Source organism: Balaenoptera ricei, chromosome 2 (assembly GCF_028023285.1).
Source record: "Balaenoptera ricei isolate mBalRic1 chromosome 2, mBalRic1.hap2, whole genome shotgun sequence".
Lineage (NCBI taxonomy): Eukaryota > Metazoa > Chordata > Mammalia > Artiodactyla > Balaenopteridae > Balaenoptera > Balaenoptera ricei.
In genome coordinates, this window is record NC_082640.1 from 10,906,193 (window position 1) to 10,933,645 (window position 27,453).

Genomic DNA, 27,453 nt, shown 5'->3' on the forward strand with positions numbered 1-27,453 from the left:
GTTTTCCACCAAATAGTTAATAATACCAAGTTGCCACATAGCTACATGAAGAAGGTGTATAATTTTTAGAATGCTTGTTTAGATATAGAGGAGTTGAGCCTCTTCCTCAAGAAGCCTAATGATCTGGAGGTTTCCAGCAGTGGACCAGAAGCATGTACCCCGTGACTGTTCTCTAGTGAACTCTACCTCAAGATTATGCTGATTTGAAATTCAATAATATTATGGATGTAGTTCTCAAATTTCCTTCTAGACAAGAAAGAAAGAATGAACTTTGGAGATAAAAATCAAATAGTGACATTATTCCCCTATGGTGTTTTGGGGTTTTTTTCCATTCTTTCATTCAAAACACACACACACACACACACACACACACACACACACACACACAAAGAGAGAGTTCATGCTGTCATGGAGTATTCAATTTTTTTTTAGGAAAAACATATTCAATACATCACAGACTGAAGTAGAGGTAGTTGCTCTAAAGCTGTGGTTCTCACAGGGGGTAACTTTGCTCCTCAGGAGGTATCTGACAATGTCTGGAGATGTTTTTAATTGTTACAAGTTGCATCCAGGGGTAGAGGTCAGGAATGCTACTTACAATGCACACAACAGCTCCCCACAAAACAGAATTCTCTAGTCCAGAATGTGAATAGCACCAAGGTTGGGAAACACTGTTCCACATGAAGACTACTCAGAACTGCAAAAGGACATAGAAAAGAAATCTGACCAAAAGTGAGAGCTTGGGAGATGCTTTCTTGAGAGTGATGGATGCTTGAGATCTGAAAGCCTGGGAGGAGAAAAAGGAGCTGAGTAGGTGGGTGGTGATGGAGGGAGAAAAGTGATAGTGTTCCAAGTAGAGGACCCACAGGTGCTAAGTCCCTGAGGTGCGTGTCTCATCACATGACAGAAGGGTTTGGCTGAAGTGCCAAAAGAAGGAGAGAGAAGTAAACGTTCAAGTTGTAAAGACAGCCAATGCCAATCATGCCAGTACTTATAAGTATGGTTTAGGATTTTGTTCTCTATCCTACAGTAGTAAAAGGCCATCGAAGGGTTTCTAAGGAAAGAGACTGGTTATACAAAGAATAATCTGAATTTAGAAAAGATCTCTCTGACTGCAGGGTAGAGAAGATCTTGAAGGAGAAGTTGGATGTGTGCAGGAGGACAGTATAACCATCCGGGGAAGAGATGATAGTATCTTGGACCAGGATGGTGGCAGCAGAGACGGAGACAAGAGAGTCCATGTGAGGTGCAGCTTGACAGGAATTTGTGATGGGCTGGCTCTGGAGGGTGAGGGAGAGTGAAGTGTCAAGGATTATGCTGTGGATCTAACACAGCCTCTATCTTTGATGGATGGTGGTGGCAGGAGAGGGAGTGGATTAGGTTTGGCAGAGGAAGAGCCGGAGCTGGTTTTAAACATACTGATGTATAGAGACACAAGCAGGAATACCAGTCAGGGAGCTGGGACTCTGGGTTCGGAGTGCAGAGGAAATGTGTGAGGTTGTTTAGGAAGAGATAATAGGGAAAGAGAGGGTGAACTAATAACAGGGAAGACAGGGGATTGTGAACTCCAGCTGCCTCTGTTATTTATATTTGATTCTCATCTGCTGTCTGTTTCTGTCACATCTGCCTCAAGCAGTCATGTCTTTCAGCTTATTGCCCATATTTATCTCACTGGTGAGCCACCAGTGTTTGCCTTTTGCATTGTTGGTTCATTTGTTGTTGTGCCCAACTGCTCATTTACTTTCAGGCAAGCATTTCTCTGTTTGCTTATTTGTGTCAAAGGAAAAAACAAAAAAAACCCCTTAACCTCCTTTGTAGTTTGTATAGCATTTATGGTCTCTCTTAGTCCCTTCATGCTGCTAACAACCAGAGTAGATTAATCAACGGCTTTCCTCCATATTTGATTTCTCTTAGAATCAGCTTTCACATTTGTGCCCTCTCTACATTCACAGACATTTAAAAATAAATTTTCCTTTTGGCTATTTCATGGTCTGGGGTAAACAGCTCAGGAATTTCATTTCACCAAGTGAATCTAGAACAGTTCAAATGGCCCTGTCTCTCTCCACCATGCTCCATTGTCTCTGAAAGTCACTGCCCTCCAGAATACATCTCCCCTTGGTTTTATTTCTCCCTGGTCCATGAAAGCCAAAAAGACAGATTAACTATGGTTTGTAAAGGTTATGTTGTCTGTGTGATTGTGAGAGCACAAGATTAATAAAGAAAAGTCTCATGTCTCCCCCAGATGAGAAGTGTTTTTAGGGTTTACCTCCAGCCATAGAACAGGGCATGAAGGATGATTTTCAAGGTTTTAAGTCCATGTTTCTCAACCCTAGAGGTACCTTAGAAATACCTATGATAATTTAAAAAATTATACGTGCATAGAGACCCCATTCTAAGAACTTATTCCTAAGATCTGAGAAGAGGTATGTTCATCCAAATTTTAAAAGGCTGCACAGGGGATTCTGAAACTGATAGCCTAATAGATTTAAGTGACACCCACCCAAGCCAAGCACACGAGACTTCTTTGGAAAAAGTAGTCACCCACCAGCAGTCAGTATCTAATAATAGTGTCTAAATAGGCTAGCCAGGGTCTAGCAGTCATGAGGAGGAGAATCGTGGAATGAATTCCAAAGCAGAAAGGGCAAACTCCAAGTCACAAGAGGCAGAAGCAGGAAAACTGGTTATCTGGGCATCGCCAGCACATGCTTTTCTAACCACGAACTGAATCAGGTATAGAGACACCTTTAAATAGAAGCAAGTAGCCAGGGCAGAGCAGCAGAACCACGGCTTCAGTGAAGCATCTGTGTGCGCTAAGTGGAGGGGGTAGAGTTGAGTAAGAGGAAAAAGTTCTAGAAATAAAAGAGTGCAGAAGCTCAAAGACGAAAGTTGAGTAAACAGTAAGCATGGATGGTAAGAGCTCCTATAATAATTATGAATTAAATTTCTACTGCCATAGCCCAATAAAAGTTACGGCCTTTTTTATTTGTTTTAAGCTTCTCTGCTATTATTATTCACCTTTCTTCCCTATCCTTCCTAGTTTTCACAAGGAAAATGAGGCCAAATGTTTTAGAAATGAGACTAGGAGTCCTACCTCTAATCTATTTTAAATTTGTAGCCTAGAGCTAAAATTGACTGCATTACTGAAATGTCAAAAATGATCCTATCTGAATATTACATTCTGAAACAGAAAATAACATATATCCTTAAGAGCCCTCAGTAGTATTATAAAACAGCATTATATTTAAATTTAGTAATATTTTATGGAGAAATAATAAAATAAACTGGCAAGTCATTAGAATCGGCAAACAAGCTTTAAAGACATTACAATTTCTCAAAAATTCTGCATATTTCTAGGATCTGTGATAAATAAGAAATTGTCACTTTGCTAATTATAGCATTATAAAGATAATTTAAGTCTCACAGACTTTGCAAAGCAAGAGAAGGAAGAGAAAAAGGGTCGATGAGAATCCTACTTCTTCTCAACTTAAACTTTTTCTCATGTCAACTCAGCTTTCTTCCAAATGAAACCAATGTCTCCCTGTCAGATGCATTTCCTAGGCACGGTTGGGAGGGTGCTATTATGGATAATTAAACGGGAAAATGGAAACCCATGCTTTTCTTCTACAAACATCAACTAGCAAGTCAATTAATGAAGTTGTTGTGTGAGAGGCTCTGTTTTCTCTCTTACTGGTTATGGCCAAGGAACCCAGCTCAAGGCACAGCCAGGAGTGTCTTTTCTTAAGACAGCCTAACCCTGTCTCTCAGGGTTACGCAGCGCTGGGCCCAGCCGGAAGATGGTGGCCGAGGCGCACGTGTTCAGCTCACTTTCAGTCCATTTCTCTTCTCTGATCTGTGCCGAGAGACAAGAGTGAAAATCCGGAGGAAGAGTTCAGATCCAGCATTGAAGGGAAGCCCCAGAGAAATTCATCGCTTTGCAATATTGCAGACAGGAAAACCTACCAAGAACAGGTTCACCTTCTGTCCCCAAGAAAGCCAGGTTACATATTTACAGGTGTGTGAAGAAGAGCATGATCTTTATAGATGTGGAAGAGGAAGACAGGAGAGAACCTTGGTCTCATGGAAGCTCATCTCTAAAAATCTCCAATGGAAAGAAAACTCCCTGTCGTTGTTGCCTGACCTGTGGCTTAGAGCCCTGTGATTCTATCTGGGTGGACAGAGAAAGCCAAATGACAGAAAGTACTGTAGACATAAATACGAGGAAGGGGAGGCAAATGAGCTCTGCAGGCCCCTCAAAGGATGGCTCGTGACCTCTAGTCTGAGGAACACGGATACAGGAAAGTCTAAGAGGCTTCCAAACGTACAGGAGACACACACTGCACTCCAGCTGAGCAAGATCCACCCTTGAATGTACTAACAAAGCTAAACTGAATATGAATTAGCAGTGGCCCAAGAGCTCATGGGCAAAATGAAATTTTGTTTTGGTAAAGTAAAAACTTTAATAAAATTGAACATTATGATCCAAGGCAGCCAAGCCACGCTCCTCAGGCCCACAGAACCTAGAACCAAGCAAAGGACTTGGGCTCTTTGTAGCTATGTTTGAAAGGCAGATTGAGGCCTAGCTGTCCTGCCACCTTGCTCAACCATTCTGCCTGTGAAAGTTGTTTTGAAATTTTAAGTTCAGGATCTGAAGGGCCTGGTATATCACAAAGAGAACAGCAGCTCAAGAAACTAGCAAATGCTCCCAATTAGAATCATGTTTGTAGCTGACAAGTGACTATATGGTAGAATTAAAGGATGCCAAGGTGACCTTTTAGCCAAAATATATCCAGACATCCTGACCTGTACCTGCAATCCCAGCACTGTACATTCATTCATTTGGGTCTAGCCTTTTTAGTGTTTAAGAGTTCCTTATGAGGACTTCTCTGGTGGCACGGTGGTTAAGAATCTGCCTGCCCATGCAGGCGACACGGATTCAAGCCCTACTAAACCCGTGCACCACAACTACTGAGCCTGTGCTCTAGAACCCGCATGCCATAACTACTGAAGCCCGCGTGCCTAGAGCCCGTGTTCCGCAACAAGAGAAGCCACCGCAGTGAGAAGCCCGCGCACCGCAACAAAGAGCAGCCCCAGCTCACCGCAACTAGAGAAAGCCCGCGTGCAGCAACGAAGACCCAACGCAGCCAAAAATAAATAAATTAATTAATTTAAAAAAAAAAAAAAAAGAGTTCCTTATGAAAAGACAAACACCCCTGGAATATATAGCACCAATAAGCAAGGCACTGAGAGATGGGAGAAGTGGAGATGGAAACTGGACCAGGCAGGTGCTGTATTTTAAGTGACAGCCAACTTTTTCAGTAAAAGGCCAGATAGTAAATACTTTAGGCTTTCCATGTCCATCACAACTACTCACTTCTGCCACTACAGTGTGAAATCAGCCAGAAACAACATACAGATAAGGAAGTGTGGCTGTATTCCAATAAAACTTAATTTAGGGACACTGAAATGTGAATTCCATGTAATTTCCACGTGTCATGACACATTCTTCCTCTTCTGGTTTTTTTCCCCAAACAGTCAGCAGGTCGTAGTATGCTGATCCCTGCTGGATTAGGAAATAAAACTCACAAAATAAATCTCCCTGACTTCAGTTCTAACTGGGATATATCAACTATAACTAGATACTGAGCTCGAGACAGAAATGGGTCAAGACGCCACACGACTATAATATTCACACTAAAGTCTTCTATTAATAAAATATGCCCTTTTCATTGAATTTGGAAGATGTTGTTCATTTAATTATGGATAAAGAACGGCTTGCGTTATGACCTCAGGAGTATCTTTAGGCATTATTTTCTCCATTTGTGACTGAAGATGCTAATTACTGTTATTTCTTTCCCTCCTGGGCATTTCTCTCAAATTAATTAATGGTCCCACATATTAATGCTGTAAATGTACTAAGAAACTTGGAGTGATCATTTTGTAAATCCACTTAAGAAAAAACAAATGGACATGAAGCAAGATGCGACGTGCAAAATATTTGTAGTTCCTTGAATGATAACCATTCAGTTAATGTAACTACCTATGCTAATACTTCCCATCTTTTCAACTTTCTGTCTTTTCTTCCTTTCAAAAGAACTTTAGGGAAACGTCTGTGCTGTCCTCTTTGATCCGGGCTCTCACCAGTCCTTTTATGTGCACTTGAACGTCCCCCATCCTTCCCCTACAGTGGCTACTGCCAAACTTGCATAGTATTCTCAACTCTCTACCCCACTCTATTCAAGAACGCTCAGTAAATGACCTTATTCCAAATCTCAGACAGAAAGTTCAAGCTAGAATTTCTTCAACTTTGTTGCCTCAACCCCAAATTATTGATGTCTACTTCATCAGAATCACCGTTTCTCTAGTTTCAGGTACAATTAAGATCTTCTGTCCAAAGTCAATATCTCCACCTGTACTCAGGATCCTCTTCCCTTCTGTTCTCATGGGACCCTGTTCCACGTTTCTCTGTATTTTCAAACTGCTCTTCTCTCATTTCTCTAGTGGTTTATAAATATGTTCCCATCTTCTGAGATAAAACTCCCTCAACCTTGAGTCTCCTCTTTGGCCGTTTAGTCTTAGCATCTTTCTACTTACCTTAGAGCCAAGCTTCTTGAAATAATGCTGTATATTTATATTCTCTACTTTTCTATGTCCAATCCATCTCTGAGGCCACTATAATCTGACTTCTCAGAAACTGCCCAGGTAAAAGTTTTCAGTAACTTCATAATCATCAAATCCACAGAGTTATTTTCACCTGGAATTTACTACAAATGCTGTTAGAGAAGGACCTAATAATGTATTTTTCTATATGACTGGACAATTATTCTTATACTATTAAATGCAATCTCAATCAAAATCCCAACAGGCTTTTGCAATGAGTTTGACAAGCTTTCCCTAAATGTTAAACATGGAAGAGTAGAGACTAAAAATATCCAAAAGATTTTAAAGATTAAGATGACCAGCTAGCAAACACTTAAGTCCCAGTAAAACTATCATAATTAAAACAGCATGACATGGGTACAGCAATAAACTATTTTAGGCTTCATTTTCTTCGTGGCTCTGTATTATCTGCTACTGTTAACAACTCCCTCTCTTTTGAGTCCCTCTCTCTTCGTTCCTATAAAATTTCCCTACTGGAGTTGGCTCATACCTCTCACTCCTCTGTCCCCTTTCCTCCTTCCTTTTCTTCTATCTATTCCCAAGATACTGGTTCAAATGTCTTCTTTTCTTACTGTAAACACTCCCCTGGGAAAGCTCAGAATTTGTCATGGTTTTAACTATCACCGTCTAGCCAACACTATTTCTCTGCTCCCTTCCCAAGTAAGATTGTTTCAAGTTTTAGATAACCATGCTTTCTCTACTTCCTCAATCATTACAGAAAAGTACACTGCTAAGGTTGCCAGTGACCTCTGTGTTGCCAAATTCGTTGCATACTTTTTCCACTCATATTATTCTATCACTCTGTAGTTTTCCCCACAGTTGGTCACTCTCTCCTTCTTTTAAATCCTGTCCTCTGGGAATTCCCTGGCGGTCCAGTGGTTAGGACTCCATGCTTCCACTGCAGGGGGCACAGGTTTGATCCCTGGTCAGTCAGGGAACTAAGATACTGCCTGCTGTGCAGCGCAGCTGAAAAAAAAAACCATACTGTCCTCTTTTGGGTTCTGTAATATGACTCCGATCTGGCGTCCCTCTAATCTCTTTGGCCACTCCTCAATTATTCAAGAAGAGTTCCTGTGTTTTACTTTTTCTTCAAAATGTTGAGGAGTTCAGTCCTGAGCATTCTCTTCTTTTTCTTCTTTGTACATTTCCTAAGTGGGTAATCTCATTGCCACAGCTTTAGATTCCTATGTCTCCCAGCTTATAACTCCTAAACTCTAGCTTAAACTCCTGCACTCAGCTTCCAACTCATATATCTAACTGTCCACCTGACATCTCCACTTTGACTTCTCACAGGTGGCTTAACCATCAGGGTTGCCAGAAAAATAACTCATATAAACAAAAAAGGATGTTTTAGTATTAGTATGCAATATTTGTCATAGACGTATACTAAAACATTATTCATGGTTGATCTAAAATTCAAATTTAATTGGGCATCATGTTTTTCTGTGCTAACTTGGCAACAATAGCTGAACTTATGTCCAAAATGGAACTCTTGATTTTTCCTTCCCTTACCCTTCAAATCACTCTCTTTCCAGTGTTTCACTTTTTTTTTATCTTTTAAAATTTTTTTGGCCACGCAGCACGGCACGCGTGATCTTAGTGCCCCATCCAGGGATCGAACCTGCTCCCCCTGCGGTGGAAGCTCATAGCCTTAACCACTGGACCGCCAGGGAAGTCTCCACATTTTCTTAATTTTAGTAGATAGCACCACTTTTTAAAAAAATTTTTATTTTATTTATTTAATTATTTTTGGCTGCGTTGGGTCTTCATTGCTGCGCGCGAGCTTTCTCTGGTTGCGGTGAGCGGGGGCTACTCTTCATAGTGGTGTGCGGGCTTCTCATTGCAGTGGCTTCTCTTGTTGCTGGACATGGGCTCTAGGCATGCGGGCTCAGTAGTTGTGGCTCACAGGCTCTAGAGAGCAGGCTCAGTAGTTGTGGCTCATGGGTTAGTTGCTTCGCGGCATACGGGATCTTCCTGGACCAGGGCTCGAACCCGTGTCCCCTGCATTGGGAGGCAGATTCTTAACCACTGCGCCACCAGAGAAGTCCTATAGCACCACGCTTTACCCAGTTCCTCAAGCTATAAACCTGAAGGGATCAAATTTGATTTTTGTTTTTTCTTCACCTCTCACATCAAGTTCATCAGTAGGTCCCGTCAATTCTATCTCCAGATGTATCTCAAATTAGGCACTCGTCTCCATCCCAGGGCCACTGCTGTCTCTTACCTAGACTAATTCAATAGGCCTCTTATCACTGCCCCCACTTTTACATCGCCCCTTACTAATCTAGTCTCTGCAGAGCAGCTAGAGAAATTAGTTTAATACCTAAATGAGAGCATTTATCCCTCTGCTTCAAATCCTTCAGTGGCTTCTGACTGCACTTCAAATAAAATAACACTTCACTCTGGCCTACAGAACTCTGAATGCCTGGCACCCGACTCTCTCTGAGCTCCTCTCTCTCCACTCTGCTATGATTCGCTAGCCATGCTGGCCTCCTTCACTTCCTAGAACACTCCAAGCTTCTTCACACATTGGTACCTTAAAGATGTGGTTTTTCTCTTCCTGGAATACTCTCCTGTCCCTGTTCTCTGCCTCCTGGTTATCCTTGAGACCTCAGATTTAATGACACTGACTCTGGGAAGTCCTCCTAAACATACAGTCTCCCCAACCCCATTATCCTCCCTCATTTTACTCTGTTACTTTCCTTCATAGCACTTACCAGCACTTATTAATTTATTTACTCACTTATCTTTGCCCCACAAGATTCTGAACTCCGATCATAGGATCACAGACCATCCTGTTTTGTTCACTATCCAAAAACAATGCCTGGGAACTTAGTGCACCCTCAAAAAACACTGAATAAATGAGTGAGTGACTTCCAAGTTTGCTTCTATGGTGCCAGACCCATAGGTCTAACATCCTTTGCCAGCTCAACAATTTATCTCAAGTGCCTATAGGATAAAGTCCACAATGCTTCGTCAGGCTTTTCAGGATTCATACTGAAATACTTCAACTTTCCTGAATGTGTCCTGGGCTCTGTAATGTCTTTGCATACATGTTTGTCTCTCTGCCTAGCCTGTCCCTCTTACCTCCTATCCGTCTGACCAGTGAAATGTACTTTTCAAGATTCTTCCCATGTGTCCCATCTTCTAGGAAGTCTTCTCACACCACCCTCAACCACTCTTCTTTTATGCTGTCATATTCTGTACATACCCCTATTAATGGCTAACATTCACTGAGCGTTTTCCACAGGTCATTAGCTGTAATAAGTTTATAAGCATTCCACACACTTTAATCTTTACCATAACCCTATGAGATTTAGTATTATGAGACTCATTATTATTAGATTTATTATTATTGTCCCCGTATTACAGAAAAGGAGACTGAGACAAAGAGAGGCTGGTAACTTAACCTAAGGTTGAGGAGCTCCTTTGTGTGAGGCCAGGAGAGGCACCTACATAAAGGGACTCTGGAGCCTATGATCTTAATGACTATTCCCTACTGCCCTGCCAAGCACTCAACAAATTGTAGTACTTGTTTTCATATACCTTATATTTCCTTATATTCATTTCCCCATTAGATTGTGAGCCTCTCATGGGCAAGCCAGTATCAAAATCATCTTTTAAAATCTAGCTAAATGTTCATGGAATAGTTACTAAAGGCCTTAGTTTATAATTGTGCAAAGTACTTTGCCTACATGATATTTGAATGGGCTTTAAAAATGAAGATCTAAGGAATTTAGAAAAGACAGATTGGTCTCTCAGAATATTTTTCAACTGGCAAGCAATTCAGTATACTAGTACATTAATTTTTAAAGTTATTTTTAGCATACTTAATATGTAACTGGCTTTACCACTCAAATAAGCATAAGTAAATGTAAGTGCCTCAAAAGAGGAATGGAGCTTTGGTAATCATTAAGCATTTTATGTCTCTTAAGGCATACACAAATATGTTATATTCACTCTAGCTGTTCTTCGTAACTCATAATTAGTACCGTTGCCACCGGATGGAGTAGGAAGTTATTTAAATGATATTTCTTAAGAAGCACAGAAAGAAAGAAATCTCTTCAGCTAAACTATTTTTCTTCCCATATGTACCCCAACCACCACCCTGACATTCATATACATTCATACACACACACACATATACACACATACCCCTAAACCATTACATATGAGTTGCTCCCTGGGTTAAAGCATTAAAGGATGCCATTACAGTGCAAAACTGGGGACTTCCCTGGTGGTTCAGTGGTTAAGAATCCACCTTCCAATGCAGGGGAGACGGGTTCGATCCCTGGTCGGGGAACTAAGATCCCACAGGCCGAGGGGCAACTAAGCCCACTCACCACAACTACTGAGCCTGTGGGCTCTGGAGCCCGCATGCCACACTACAGAGAAGCCCATGCACCACAATGAAGAGCCCACACAGCCAAAAAAAAAAGAAGTGTCCTGTGAGTCAACTTAAAAAAAAAAGTTGCAAAACTGTGTAGTAACACAAATGAGCAGAGACAAGGAACATATAAATCCATTTAAATGGTACCACGCAATAACTTAATTTATTCAGTTAACTAGTAGGCACCTAGCAAGAATGACGCATTGGACATGTACAGTTTTGATAAGGCGTAAGGGTATGAGGAAAAACGAAGAATGCATGCAGGCCTAGAACTTGGATTACTACATTGGGGCCAGAGTTGGTGAGGTCTACTTACTAAAATTTAAGAAAAACTTGCACTGTAAACATATGACAGATAGTATAGCACAGTAGTTAAGAGCAAAAATGAGTTATAAAGTCAAACAGACCTGAACTGGTAATCCTAGATTCCCTAAGTAACAATGAATGGGTTTCTTAAATTCTCTATGCTTTTGTTTATTCAAATATAAAATGAGGATAATACCAACTTACATGGTGGCCATAAGAATTCTACTCCAAAGTCACAGCCTATCATTTTATATATTTCCCTCTGATCACAGCACTTGCTAGCCACCTGATACATTCTTCTTTATTTTTCTTTTATTGTCTATGACTACCAGCCCCACACTGGAATATCAACTCCTTAAGAGCACAGATATTATTTGTCCTGTTCATCACTGCATTCCCAGTATGGGTAATAGTTCCAGGCACTCAATAGATGCTCAGCAGATGGATGGTGAATGGAAAGAAGGAATGGAGGGAGGCAGGCAGAAAGGGATGGAATGAGAAGAAAAGGAGAGAGGGAAAGATGAAAAATGGAGAGTACTAAAATAAAACTTCAAAAAACGGTGGAACTGTGCTGATGAACTAAGTAACTATATTAAAACATTTTCTCCCATCATTTAGTATTCTACACGATCACTTTTATGGCCCCATATTTAAATGCATGGATGACCTAACCCAATTTTGAACACTTAATTGTTCCCAGTTTGTTTGTACTATAAATAGCACTATGATGCAGATACATACACCTGTGACTATATTTGTAAGTCCTTGTGCACCTATATGATTTCTTTAGTACGGACTTCTAGGATTGAAACGATTGTGCATTTTTATGTTTATTACACATAATCCCAAACCTCATCCAAAAGTTTCTACTAATTTACACAACCATCAGCAATGTATGGGAACACCTAGTTCCTAACATCTTCACCAACACAGAGAATTATTATTGTTATAAAAGTACATGTCATTGTTTTCATTTGCATTTTGTTATTACTCATGGATATAGAGAATATATATTTTATGTTGTTGTTGTTTTACAGACTGCTGATGGATATTCTTTGCCTATTTTTCTATTGGATATTTTTCTATTTCATATTGATTCCTAAGAGGGTTTTGTCTGTTTTTAGAGTAAGAATGTTAATCCTTCACTATCATATCGTACCAAAACACTTTTCTCCAATTTGCTTTTTAATTTTGTTTTAATTGTTTAAATGCTAGACTTAGTCCAAAGCTCACCCTTTACAATTCGAAAGCCTAGTGACCAGAAAAAGTAGACATTCCTTACTGCTAATAAAAGTAGCTTTAAGGAAAGGTAACCTACAAATGAGTTAAATAATTTCCACAGTAACAGGAGGAAGAAAAGATTTGAAACTCTAAACTTGAGCTGGGAGACTAAGCTCTACTCAGAGCTCATAAAATATTTTCGTGTTAACAAAATACATTGGGGGATACAAGTTGTGTGCTGGAATAAAGGCCGTAATTTTTTAAGATCAAATTTCTTAGGGCACTTGTATTAATATACACCACACATATTTCTCAGAGGAAAAGTAAAAATGAATAAGAGTTAAAAGCATTACATTCTATTTGAAATACACTTGCCTTTAAATATTTAGGGAAAAGCACCTGTCAAAATACATTTCAGACTGTGTCAAGTTCAAACTACTTGAGAACTGGCTAGTAAATTATGGAATGGGATAACTCCTAGTAAATCCATTATATCGTGAATAGATAGAGCAGTTCATCATCTGTAGAAACCCTGAATTTTGATATAATTCTTTAAGAAGTGGGTCATCCCTAGACAAAACGGTTTTATGGCCGTACTTACCACAAAGGCCCTCCAACATCCTATATCGGTAGTTTTTATTCCTTCACTTGTCCCCTGAGCCTGAAATCCTAGTCAAGGAGTGAAAAACATGTGGTACATATGTCCTTAGTTTCCCTGATAATACCTACGGCTGCTAAGTTAGCCAATAAAACAATCATTTTTCAGAATAAATCCATTTGCTGCATCGGAACCCTTTTTAACACAGTGCTCCAATAAACTGATGGGAGGTGGCAATCGTGTTTTAGCTCAAGTCCCACTCATCATTAGAACGATGACTAATCTTACTTAAACAGTATCTGTATTTTAAATAGGAAGGCTTTAAAGCCTGGAAATCTTTCAAGACTAAAATGTGTGAAGCCCTAACACTTTGGGCACAGTGGCATTAATGTTTGGAATAGAGACGCTTAGCGTATGCTTCCTTGATCACATGCTGCCCTGCGCCTAATTGTAATGTTGTGGCTGGGCCTTTTCAGGCTTCTTATGTCCTAAAGAAGATCATTTGAACGTTAATTCAGAAAGCATGATTATACTTCTCTAACTTTCAAGCCTAGCACTTCAAGTTTCTTCATATATATGTTTAAATATATTTCATGGAAAGAAAAAATTATGCAAATAATATCAGGCATCATGTTACAAAATCAACCATTTCATTACAAATGATATAACTTTTTACTTAATTCTTCTTACCCCCCCATAAGAACAAAAGTGTAGAATTAAAAGTTGTGATACTTTCCCCTTTGGTAACTCTTGGAATGGTCCAGAAATCCTTTCAATGAATGAGTCCTTCCATACACATAAGACATACAAAAATTTATCTCACATTAGCTAGTATGATAAGGTTCCTATTTGTAGATTCAGTCCCCCCGAACTGCTTACTACATGAATCAGGCTTGATTTTAGAGTACATACACTATTGCTGTTGTTGTTTTCCAAATTCTTGAATGTCTCCATTTTTACATAAGATAAAAGCCATTTAGAGAGACTAAGTGACTTGTTGATTAGGTATATAACTATGCAACCTTAGGGTCACATAACTAGAATATGAAATCACTAGGATTTGCCTCAAGCTTTTTGACCCCAAACCTTTGCAAAAACGGAGGTAAAATGTAAGGAACAATTGTACAGAGATTAAAAACAGTTGGATTTTAGAATATCACGAAGGTAGGGTACAGCAGCTTAGACAGCGCTAAAAACTGGAAGAGTAAAATAGAAGACAAACTTAAATAGCTTCTCAAAACATAGAGGAAACACTTAAAATACAATACAGTGAGAACATTTTAAAAAAGAAAGTCTGGAGACCCAACCTATACTTAACAGGAAGTCCTAAAAGAGAAGCCTAGAAAAACTAGAGCAGAAGAGATAACATAAGAACTAACACACAAGAGACTTCCCAGTATCAGAAGAAAGCTCAGTCTGACATTTGAGAGTATGGATCATATTTTTTGCAAACGCAATGAAGAAGAACCATATTATGATGGTAAAAGTAAAGAAAGAAGTCAATAAGCATTCAGATGGGAGATTTTGTTCCATAAGAGACAAAAAGTGGGCAATCCTGGAAATTGTCCAAAATGTTCAATTCTAAAAGATAAATGAAGCAGCAATAATAGACCTTTTAAAAAAAAAAGACAGTAACCCCCAAGTGCTCCCCCTAGCCAAGGGGCTGTCCTGTAAAAGCCACAGTCGGTGGGTGGGAGTTCAGATGTAACACAGGTACAAAACTACCCTTTTCCAAACAAACTATTTGAAAATATAGATATCTAATAATGATAAAAGATTAGTCAAAAGTCGGAACTCAAAGGCAAAAAACCACATTTGGAAAGGTCTTATGATGAGCAACTAAACCAAATAAACATCTAGGATGAAGACTAAATGATAAATTTAAATGTAGTGAGAGCCAAAATATATTAAAGAACTGCTTTTCCTTTGAAACTAATGATGGCTCTTACTGAAAATTGATGCAAATTAACCATAGATTAAATTTTAATAAAATGGGAAGGGGGAAATGAGGAAAAATAAAAGTACCAAATTTCTCATTCATATTCAATAAAGGGGAGTGAAAATATTATTGTTGTGATATTGTGTGATATTTTATTAGTTCAGTAGAGTTAAAATATCTGGTTAAGAGTCAAGATCAACATTGTAGCCCTTAGGAAAACGGAAATTGAGGGAAATACTGTCTACCATAAATTGACAGAAATATATAACATCATCTTATGTTGAGTGTAGTAGTTAGCCAGTATTAGAACAAGGTTTAAGAAAAAAATTTGTAAACCACTATGGAACTTCCATAATACCCCTATAGCTAGCTTCATGGAAGGTACTAGCTCTTGGTTTCTAACCATCCTACTCCTTTTCATGTATTATGCTGCACCTCCCTCCCATAAATAGAAAAACACATCCTAAAATTCATGAAAATTCCATGAATCTTAAGGGACCCAAAACGACCTTGAAAAGAAGAATAAATTTAGAGGCCTCACATTTCTTAATTTCAAAACTTACTACAAAGCTACAATAATCAAAACAGTGTGATCCTGACATAAAGGCACAGACCAAATGGAACAGCATAGAGAGCCCAGAAATAAACCCACACGTGTGTGGTCAAATGATCTTTGATAAGAGTGCCAAGACCACACAATGGGGAAAAGATATTCTCTTCAACAAATAGTGCTGAGAAAACTAGGCATCCAAATGCAAAAGAATGAAGTTGGGCCCTTAACTTACAACATATACAAAAATTAACTAAAAATGGATTGAAGTCCGATATAAGGCCTAAAGCTATTAAACTCCTAGGGAAAAAAACACAGCAGGAAAGCTTCATGACATTGGCTTTGGCAATGATTTCTCAGATATGACACCAAAAGCACAGGCAACCAAAGAAAACGTAGGTAAATTGGACTTTATCAAAATTAAAAACTTCTGGGCATCAAAGGACACTATCAAGAGAATGAAAAGACAACCCATAGGATGGGAGAAGATATTTGCAAATCATCTATGTGATAAGTGTAATATTCAGAATACATAAAGAACTCCTACAACTCAGCAATGAACAACCAATTCAAAAGTAAACAAAAGACTTGAATAGACATTTCTGCAAGGAAGATATACCAATAAGCACATGAAAAGATGCTCAACTGCCACTAATATCTAGGAAAATGCAAATCAAAACCACAATGAGAATTCACTTTAGATTCATTAGGATGGCTATTATAAAACAAAAACAAAAACAGAAAATAACAAGTGTTAGTGAGGATTTGAAGGAATTGGAACCCTCATGAATTGTTGGTGAAAATATCAAATGGCCTGGCCTCTGTGGAAAACAGTTGGGTAGTTCCTCAAAAAGTTAAACACAGAATGACTGTGATTCAACAATTCTACTCCTAGGTTATATACAAATAACTGAAATCGGGGACTCAACCAAATACTTGTACACCAATGTTCACAATAGCATTATTTACAATAACCAAAAGGTAGAAACAACTCTTTCAACAGATAAACAGATAAATGAAATGTGGTAAATACACACAATGGAATATTATTCATCAATTAAAAGAAATGAAGTTCTGATACATGCTAAAACATAGGTAAACCTTTAAAACATTATGCTAGGTGAAATAAGCCAAAAACAAAAGGACAAATAGTGTATAATTCCACTTATATGAGGTACTCTGAAAAGACAAATTTATAGAGGCAGAAAGTAGAATAAAGGTTACCAGGGGTTAGGGGACTAGGGAGTTGTTTAATGGTTACAGAGTTTGGTTTGGGATGATGCAAAAGTTCTGGAAATGAATAGTGGTGATGGTTGCACGGTGATGTGAATGTACTTAATGCCACTTAACTGTACACTTAAAGATGGTAGAAAATGGTAAATTTTATGTTATGTATATTTTACCACAATAAAAAAGTAATATATCTCCCTTTTTTTTTCACCAAAATAAGCATTAAAACATCATAATTAGCTTAGTAGAATTTCAGCCACACTCTACATTAAAACATCTAATTTTCCAAACCAAAAATGAGCAGTTATAAAATCACTTGTCAATTAATTTCTAATTTAAAAAAAGAACTATTACAGGCCTGGAAGGGAAAATACAAACTGCAGTATGTTCACTTTAAAAAATGACTATCACTATTTTTTCCAAACCACTAAGCTCAAAGAAAACATGCTAAAATTTACTAAGAATAAATCAAGCAAAAGATTATTTTCAGAAGTGGAATAAGCTGCTGTTCCTTCCAGTGTACCTTTTCTTTCAAATTTTCACTTGAAAATAAATTGTACTAACACTTCACATTATTAAGCTGTAAGAAACTATGCTCTCTCTTCAGAATAGCTAATAGAAAAAGATGTGACTTGTCATAATATTTGGTAAAAAAAATAAAAATAGAAATAAGTTCCAAATATTTAATATTCAGAATCTTTAAAATACTGTTGTAAAAACTGCTGTTGCTTTAGAAGAACTTACTGGGTTTAAAATCACTCAGTTTATTGACAGATTTAATCTTTAACCCAGGGCCCAAAGACAAATGTATATAGCTATTTCCCTAAATGTTTGTGCGGAGTAAAATTTAATTTACTCTTTGTGGCACTGTATCACCAGCCGCACTCCAAAATATAGCAGAATCTAGTTTGTGTTGTTTAAAATGATAAAATGTTAAACTAACCTTCAACCAATGATTGTTGGTACCTACCAACTGCAGAGTTGATATTTTAGGCGTGAGCAAACCTCATTTAACTTAAAATACTCATAATTAGACTAAATTATCTGGTTCCAGAGTCTGCACACTTGTCCACAATGTTACACTACTTCTATACTGCAACTAAGGTTTTTTTCTCTTTTGTCAGAATAGATGTACATTGACAGATTATGTGGTTTTTGTTCTTTTAATTATCAGTGGGTAAAGAATGTAATGGGAAACGCATAAGGAAAACATCAATTTTGCTCCAAGAGGGGTCATCAGTTTTTTGCTTAATCCAAAGAAATGTTGCAAAGACATGTGAAAACTTTAAAAAGCAAAGCCAAAGTCTACATGCCCTAAATATGCAATCTCTATTCTGGAAATGGCTTATCGCTTTTACAATTAATCCATTGCTTTTGGTAATTGAAATCGGAAGAGAAAATTTCACCAAATGTTTCCTTTCCTCACTGTATGAGATCTATGTTCACTGATTTTTTAAACTTCTTTCCTAAAAATATCTCCCCCATATGTCACATTCTGTGAAAACCAACTGATTCTTCAACAGGTGACCATCTTAAAACTAGATAATGTCTGATTTATGTATTCCAACTAGTTTGTATCTATAGAAATTTCACCAAATGACATGTAAAGATATCTATTCTCATGATAGCCCTGTAAAGCAGCATTTCATATGAAGGTGCAGGGAAATTCAAAAGGTTAATAACTTTGGAAATGTTAAGTAACATTACCATAGATTAAGACATTGGTCTAGCAAGCACTATCTCAGTTTTTTAATATCCAGTGTAATATTCTACCATCATATATCACTAACTCAATTCAGCACGACAATCATTAATGATTAAAATCAATTAAAATTCATAAAGAATTTTGTGATATCCACTGTGTAAATGAATTACATTATATAGAGATACTTCAGAGCAGTTTATTAAATAGACCTTTCAATTCTACCTGCTCTGCCAGTGATAGGCTTTTTAACAAGCAATTAATTTTATCTAGGTAACAGTGGTTAGATATTTCCCAATTCCACTTGCCTGCTACTTTATTATATATACAATCTAATATATAATACATATTTTGTTGCAAAAGAATGACAAGTATTGGTTAAATGAAGAGCAATTTGCCTGTTTGCACTTTCTTGCTGATATAAAGTTTGATTCTAATTTGTTGTATGCTTCTGTTAATGAAACTATTTAAAATAACTAGTAAAGTCTGTAACATTAACATAATGGATACATTCTCCTAGAATCTCAAAAGAGGTGTTTTTTTTTAATGTTTATTTGAGGCTTTGTAACACATGCCATTCACAGAGAGTTGTTTTCTTTTTTTAATTTCTAATGGGAACACTTTATACTTTCAATGAGTTCTGTAATCTAAACCAATCTCTACAACTTTGCTAACATGAAGAGGTCATATAAATTCAGAAAAGGTGGAAACTTTTTGTTTTTCTTTTCAATGGCACAAATATGTTTCTGAAAGCAACAGAACCACAAATTCTGACACAACACTGGCTGCATACAATTAATTGGGTGACCAACTGAAGACAGCTCCCCAGAAAGCTTTGCCCTGAACATTTTGGCATTTCGTCCACCCCCAACTCAGAAGCATACAAATGCTTATACTACTCTCTGATTCCTCAGAACAGAACCAAAGGACAGCCTCTCTCAAAAGCCATATAAGCTCTGTGCAGGATCACATTCTGGGATACTAATGCAAGACAATATGTATGGTCATGAATAAATTCATTCTTCTAAGTATAATGTGCTCAGAAACAGTTGAGTCCATTTATCCTCTTCAAATATGGCTAAGAGAAATAAAAATGAAATACAATAAATATCACAAAGCTTTCTACATAGGAAAAAATTAACAATATATTGGGAACTGGCAAAATAAGTTCTTCTAGAGGCTGAAGAGATGATGTAAAAGAGTCCTTTAAGGCAATGAGGTACTTGAGCTTCAGGGTAAACAGGGAGAAACATTCTGTAGAAGAAAACATTATAATAAAGCTTCACATTTTCAATTCCTATTTCTCCTGGGAAGCTGAAGAATATAGCTTTCACACTCTAGTCCAATCATATTATAGAAAGACATCTGCTTAAGAGAGAAGCAACTGGGATTTGGAACAATTCTACTTGCTTAAGAAAAGAAGAGGTCAGTTCATAATAAAAAGAAAGGTACCTTTCATAATAAAAAGAAAGGTAACCAGGGTACCTGGGTTTACCTTTGCTTTGCGAAAGCGGTAGACCACCAGCATGCTCACGAAGTCGAGCAGCATACACAGGGCTTGGAAGGAGATGATAGCAAGTCGCAAATACTTATCCTCCTGGACAAAGCAGGGGCTGTCATCAGCACAGTAGGGGCAGCCCTCCCTGCAGGGTAGGCAGACATGGGCTTCTTCTGACACATCCTTTGCACTTCCTGCAAAATGGTGATCCGGACCCCTTCCTGAAATTTCCAAATAAAACCAGTGTCATTGCACCTCTGAGGTAGGTGAGACTGAGTACAGAGTCAAAACACATCCTCACGTCTTCATTCCTTTTCCCTCTTATTAAAGACCTTTCATCAATCTTCTTGCTAGAGGAGAGAGTTACTTTGTCTTTAGACTCAAACAAAATTCTTTTTATCCTTTTGATTAGAAAAAAAAACTGCCATTCAGACTAATTCAGGAAAATTAGCAAAAATGGAACTAAAACTCCTCAGAGGCAAGGAACAGTTTTCTAAGTCTTTTCTTTCACTATCTACCTCTCACCAATGGAAACTCCCTATAGCACAAATAATATTCCATAAATATTTGTTAAGGAATTAACAGAAGGAAGGATAAGAAAGTTGTGTCATTCTTGTACCAAGTAAATATACACAACACTTTGGGAGCTTCTTGATCTAGATGGCACAGAACCCAAAATAAGACTCTGATTGCTCCTTAATCCAGCAGGGATCTCGTCTACCAAGTTCATTAGGTCTAAATTGGATAGCATGGTACTTAATCGACAGTTGTTCAGTGTGCAATTGCCTGATGAGGATGCATCATTTGCCCAGAGTACAATCCATACTTACAGGCTCTCATGTAATTTCCCACTCTGCACACCCACAGGACATTTCCACACTATTAACTAACTGCTGCTATTGATCTCCCTTTAACTTTAGATTCTTCTGTCTCAGTTATCAAACTTAACTTAGCTCTGAAGCCCAAGAGGTAAGAATTCTCTTTAAATGTTGAGTTGAGTTTAGCACTGATAAATATCTAATTAATAATACATACTTAAAAAGAAAAACCCAAACCTATTTCTAACCTTGACCTCAACATGAAAGACATTAGTAAATATATACCCAGTTTAGTATATAACACAACCATACAGCTCAGTGTATAACACAACTTTGACTGAGGAATTTGGGAAAGGAGTTATTCTGGTTAACACCATTTTAATAACACAAAGTTCAACAGAAAATCTTTATTACTTTCATCTCCTGTTGAAGGTTCACAGTCTTTCTAAGATGTATTTTTGTCTTCATTCCTTCCTTAATAAATACAATAGCAAACATAATTGATTATTTCTTTGTTGATTCAGGATACACTGCTGTTTAAGAGTCTTCATTCTGTTACACACTGAAAAGCATATGAATTTCAGTGTCCAGCAGATATGGTTCCCATCCCTAGACAGCTCTGAGACATTAGGCAACTCACCCTACCACTTCGAGTCTTAGTTTATTTATATATGAAATATGAATTGCTGTGGGGATTAAATGACATAATGTATGTAAATCACAGTGCCTTGCTTTCTCTTCCCCAAACATGGGAGACAGAAAGAGGAATTAGGAATCCACTGGTGTCTTAAAGAAAGGCACTACTGTTCAAAAACAAGGAAGTGACAAGAAACAGCTGAGATATGAAGGGAGTCAGTGGGAATGATAAGCTCCATTGCAGACAAGTTAAATTTGACATCCAACTCATTGTCCAGGAGAAATATACAATAAGAAATGAGAAATAATACAAGAATGGAGTGTGGGAGAAGAATCAGTGTCAGTGAAAGAACTTACAGAGAACTCTGGGAGTAGATAAGGTATTGATCAGGAACTGCAAAGAGGAAGAAGTTAAATAGGTAGAAGTTTTCACAATGTCATAGAAGAAAACTGGAATTTACTGGAACATGCTGGAATGTGATCAGAGAGGATGCCTGAGGAAAGACTATGAGGTTTAATGATTATTTCATCCTTCATTGACCTTTAAGACAGTAGTTTCTGCAGAGTGGTAAAGATTGAAATTAGGTTGTCAGGGCTTAAGGAATAAATATGTAATAAAATAGAATACTGTTTCAGTAAATGTTCCATTGAATAAAAAAGGCAATAAAGTTCATGGTTAATAGGTATAATAATAATGGGGTCAAAAAAAGGATTTTGGTTTTGTGTTTTGTTTTCTTCCATTACAGGTGAGATCTGAACATAGCTATAGTCAGCAAAAGGAGGCACTGGAAATTAAAGAAAGATTGAGAAGACTGGTAAAGACTTGAGAAGTTAGGATTGGAGGTAATCAAGAGCATAGTTGGGGAAATTAACTCTAATAATTGATGTCACTTCTTTTAACACTAGAAAGTAGAGGTATATTAAAGATATTTTAAGTATTTTTTATAGAGAGGAGGAATCAGTTCCAAATCATTTTGATGTACTGAAGAAAGAAAATGTGGAAGCTAATCTTGTAAAGTCTTATACTTCTTAACAGCTCAGGTAAGAATATGTGTGGAGGTGGCCAGTTTTGAGTATGAAGACATGAAAGATTAAGGCAGCAGTTAAACACAAGATGACCAGTTGGATCACTTCGCAGAAAATGAACCCAGTCTGGATAAGATGGTATGATTTACTGGGAGATCTAGTCAAGAGAGTTTTTTTATTTTCTACAATTTTCAGTAGCAATAGAAACGAATGGGGAGGATAAAGCAGTCGAGGGGAGAAAATAAAAAGGACTGTGACAATGGCATTGCTGGGGAGGAGGAAACCCAATACAAGGCAGTGAAACAGAGCTGCTGCCTTTACTCCCTCGGGGTAGCCGGTGCTCAGTCTTCCAGCGGCCTCCTGCGTATGAGTCAATCTAAGGGATTAAACAGGAAAACATTTCCCCATCATCAACCTTACTCATTGGTCAAGGGTGGCCACCAGAGTCATTAATTTCCACACATTTCTGGGTTATGCACTCATGAGTCCAGAGCAGGTTCCTGCACCCTAAAAAATTACTTCAGTGGTGCCCACAGCAGAACAGAAAGTCAGAAGTATGGTCTGAGGTGCCAGTCTGAGGCAAAGAGTAGTACAAATGTACTTATGCAAAGCTGTTCAAAGCTTTCAGAAAATAGTCATGGCAATGGCTAGAGTAAGAGGTAGGGCCAAGCGGCATGTGAAAGGATGAAAAACAGGTATGTAATACAGATACAAACTTGAGGAATAGTAGGCACACAAGTCAAAATCTATGAAGTATGAAAACCTAGGTTACTAAGAAAACAATGAATTAATAAACTCTTGAGTAAAAACTGGAGAGTCGTATAAGTGAAGCCAGAAAGAGTCACTGTACTGAGAAAGATTAAGAAAATTGTCAAGGATTCAGATGGTCTGATGAGGCTGACAAAAATGTCAAGGGCTCCAAGAACAGATGTGGGAGACAGAGGTCAGGATTTCCCCTTTGGGTCAAGATGGAAGAATGGGGATTGAATTTACTTTTTCATCAGAAATGATGAAAAAATGGGCAAAATATTTTCAAAGTAATGGTTTTACAGACACTGGACATTTGTAACAAAGGACGGTGATTCCTAACAAGTGCAAATACTCTTCAAATAAACCAACTACCATAAACAGAACCACAACAAAAGTTAAAGTAGTAAAGAAAAAGTATGTATAGAAAATCTTTGTTTTATGAAATAGTCCTTCTGAACCCAACAGGTAGCTAAAATCTGAGGCACATCAAGAGTCTGTGATGCAGGGCACACGGGCACACACACACACACACACACACACAAAAGATGGCTTCTAAGTGCCAAAGTCATATAGAATACAATTTGAATGGTGTCCCCTAGATTTGAAGAACGTGCTGACCATAAGCTGGACTTAGAGAGGTCAGCAAGCCTAGGACTAGTAGATCTCACAGACAACTCTAATTACGTTGTTAAACACTTTCCTACATGTTTACAAAGCAAATTACTTTGCAGAAGTAGTTTATTCTTGCCTGTGGTCCTTTTCTTTCCTTTACAATACGATGTCTCAATCCGTTTCTTAAAGACAGTAGAGAACGCAATGAATTACTCCCAGTTTAAACTATCACACTTAAAGAGTAGAACCCGGGGAATTCCCTGGTGGTCCAGTGGTTAGGACTCTGCGTTTCCACTGCAGGGGGCACAGGTTCCACCCCTGTTCAAGGAACTAAGATCCCGCATGCCATATGGCGCAGCCAAAATAAAAAATAAAAAATAAATTAAATTATATAAAAAAAAATAACGAGTAGAACTCTCTCCAGATCCCTATTATACAGATTGTAACCAAATCACAGTATGGCGAGATGCTCTAATAAACTAGGTTGATCAAACTATCCAAATAGGAGGCTCAATGAGCTTTAAGTCATCACCAAAGGAAAAACCTTAAATTCATGTTAGGAAAAAACAAAAGGCAAAACAGTTTCTCGTCTCAGACTTTGCCAAATTCAACAACTGATATTTTTAGAGTATTGTCAAAGACCCATAGGCATTCTGCAACACTCTAAACATTTGGGTTTAGTTATTTGTTTCCTTTTCATAAGACATATCCAAGGATTTAAAAAAAAAGAGAAAAAGAAAAAAGTTTCTCCTGCAATTAAAAATGGAGTACATTCTCTGTGAAATTTATTTTGTGTATATTAAATGTATATAATTAAATTCAATATATATATATATTTTTAATTAGGCTCTCTTTTCTTTCCTTCTTTCTTTTACTAGAAAATCTTATTCCTAAATCAGACTTATATACCATTTCTGCATATGAGAGGAAGATATATATTTCTTATTTCTTTCACTAACCCAATTTCGTTGCACATCTATCTTTTTCCTAATTATGGCCCCCCTACATTGGCATATTTTCTTGCGCATGAACCAGGGTTCTTTCATAGTGATCACAATATCCCCCAATTCTGATTTACTGGAGGGACTGTTACTTGTTTAGATTCAACCTGTTGAAGCAGAGAATGGGAGGTGGAATTCAGGAACACAAGAATCTCAGTCTGTTGAAGAGCTCATCCCTGTTGTCCAAATGCAGCTACCCTGCCCCATTATTCTCTTCACCATTATTCTCTATCACCTCGAGCTCCACACCAACACAGAGAACTTTTCACACCCGATCCACTCTGTCTCTGTTTACTTCCCTTCCTGCTGCTCCAAGCCGTTATGACTATCTTTAATTGCCTGTGTCCCTCTGCTGTGCTTACTGCTAGAGTTCCACACATCCATATGCTAAACCCAAATAAACTGTGAACTCTCTAAAATAAGACTATGGTTTTATATTTTTATTTCCCAACCTAGATTAAAATTGCAAAAGACCCAACGTATACTGGGTTATAAAATACGATCATGAGTACAGGACATACCACAGAGAAGCCCATTATCTTCCTCAGGTAGGACTGAAATAATAGCTAACGGGTATTATGTCTACTGAAATAGTAATAGCTAGATTCAGGGTGGTAAATTGACATAATTCCAAACAATTCTATATTTCCTGATACAGGTAATACTAAGTTATGCTGGTTAAATGAGTGTTTCAATATTCATGGATAAAAAGCAATTTGTTAGAAGATAAATTATGATAACACCTTATTCTTTGTGCTCAAAATAATCACAAGATCAACTCACAAATGTCAAACAGTGAAGTGCTGCCATGAGAAACTTCCTCTTTAATAACTGCCTTCACTTTATTTGATTATGAAAAATCATGGAATTCTATAAGGTACACAAAGTGTTAAAATGGAGAGAAAGCAAAGCTGAAAGTCAGAGACTTGATTTCTAAAGCTCAAAAACGCTAAAATTAAGGATAGAGCTTTTTACATTTAACTGTTTCCTGTAGGACGCAAAGCATGATTAAATAATCTTCTCGTTCCAAAAATATTTTATTAATTTATGCTGAAGTTCTCTACCTAGAACAAGAGAATACATGCAGTCAGTAGAAATCACACTACTACTAGATGATAATAATAATGGGCTTTTTGTTAATCTACTGAATGGCACTTTAAGTTTATGATGGTTTAAAATTTTAAGTTCCTAGAGAACAGGACTGTGATTTATATACCTCTTTATATACTCAGCACTGAACACAGTAATTTATACATACTGGATAGTCAGGAAATAATTGATAATGATAAAAGTGATCTCTCAAAAGAATAAATTAATTGACCTGTAATACGAATGTATAGTTGAAAATAACATTCAACTCAAATCTTTGTGTTCTCAAACCAGTTATGCATAAAAATTATATTTTTCAAGATGCTAGACATAAACTAGAAAGATACATCAAGAATATAAGCTATTACTTAATATTACTGTTTAGAAATCATCTTGGATGATGATTTGATTCTGAGCAACTTGAAACATCCTCCATGCACAGAATCCCAATCTGCTTTGCTAAAGCTTAAAAACAAAGATGATACTTGGAACTTTCAGATGAAACAAATACTTCCTGAAGACAAATGGCAAATATGAAGAACTATTAACTTTGGCAACAGGAGGTTTTCAGTTCATTATATGGGTGATCAAATATGCTGCCTTGAGCAAAACTATAGAGGGCATAGGGAGAAGGTTACAGTAGCGCCACAGGAGCACTGGTGAATCTAAAACATTCACCTGTAAATAGGAGCCCATCAAGATAAATTGTGACAATTCGTAAACAGTATGTTAACCTATTTGCTTAATTTTTTTACATTGACATCAGAAAAATAACCTCTGGACATTTATACCAAGTTTTAGAAAGATTATATATATACAGACTTTTGTATAAAAACTATAAACTTAAAGAATTAAATGATCAATAGATTTTCAAATGCCTTTTAAATTCTACTTTTCTATACATTCCAAAGTTTCTTTAATGTGTATGTAATATTTTTATAATAAAAACATAAATATTTAAAACCAGGACCCTCTAGATAGCAATGAGCAACAAAGTAAATTTTTGCTCCAAATCCCAAAGGCCTAATTAACCCACCAATGCTACAATTACTGAAAACTTTTAGACCTCTGAAACAGTGAAAATTCTATTTTTGTAGCTTTTAATTTGATATAATTTGAAATGCACAGAATAGCTGCAAGAAATCCGTATAAATGGATTTAAAAGATGTGGCATATATGCACAGTGGAATATTATTCAGCCACAAGAAAATAGGATATCCTGCCATTTGTTTCAACATGGATGGACCTTGAGTACATTATGCTAAGCAAGATAAGTCAGATAGAGAAAGGCAAGCACTATATGATATCACTAATATAGAATCATATGTGGAATCTAAAAAAGTCAAACCTGTAAAACACAGAGAGTAAAATGGTAGTTACCAGCTATAGGAGGTGGCGGGTTAAAATTGATGGTGTTTAAAACTACAAAC

The 27,453-nt window shown here is 37.4% G+C and overlaps 1 protein-coding gene across 1 annotated transcript in view; it reads right to left on the bottom strand.

Annotated features, from left to right (window-relative positions):
• The window catches only part of GPR158 (G protein-coupled receptor 158), a 327,082-nt gene that overhangs the window by 125,415 nt on the left and 174,214 nt on the right, over window positions 1–27,453 (bottom strand). The window contains exon 4 of the mRNA XM_059915293.1: window positions 20,089–20,312. Coding sequence (XP_059771276.1) covers window positions 20,089–20,312 — 224 coding nt within the window. The remainder of the gene's footprint in view (window positions 1–20,088; window positions 20,313–27,453) is intronic.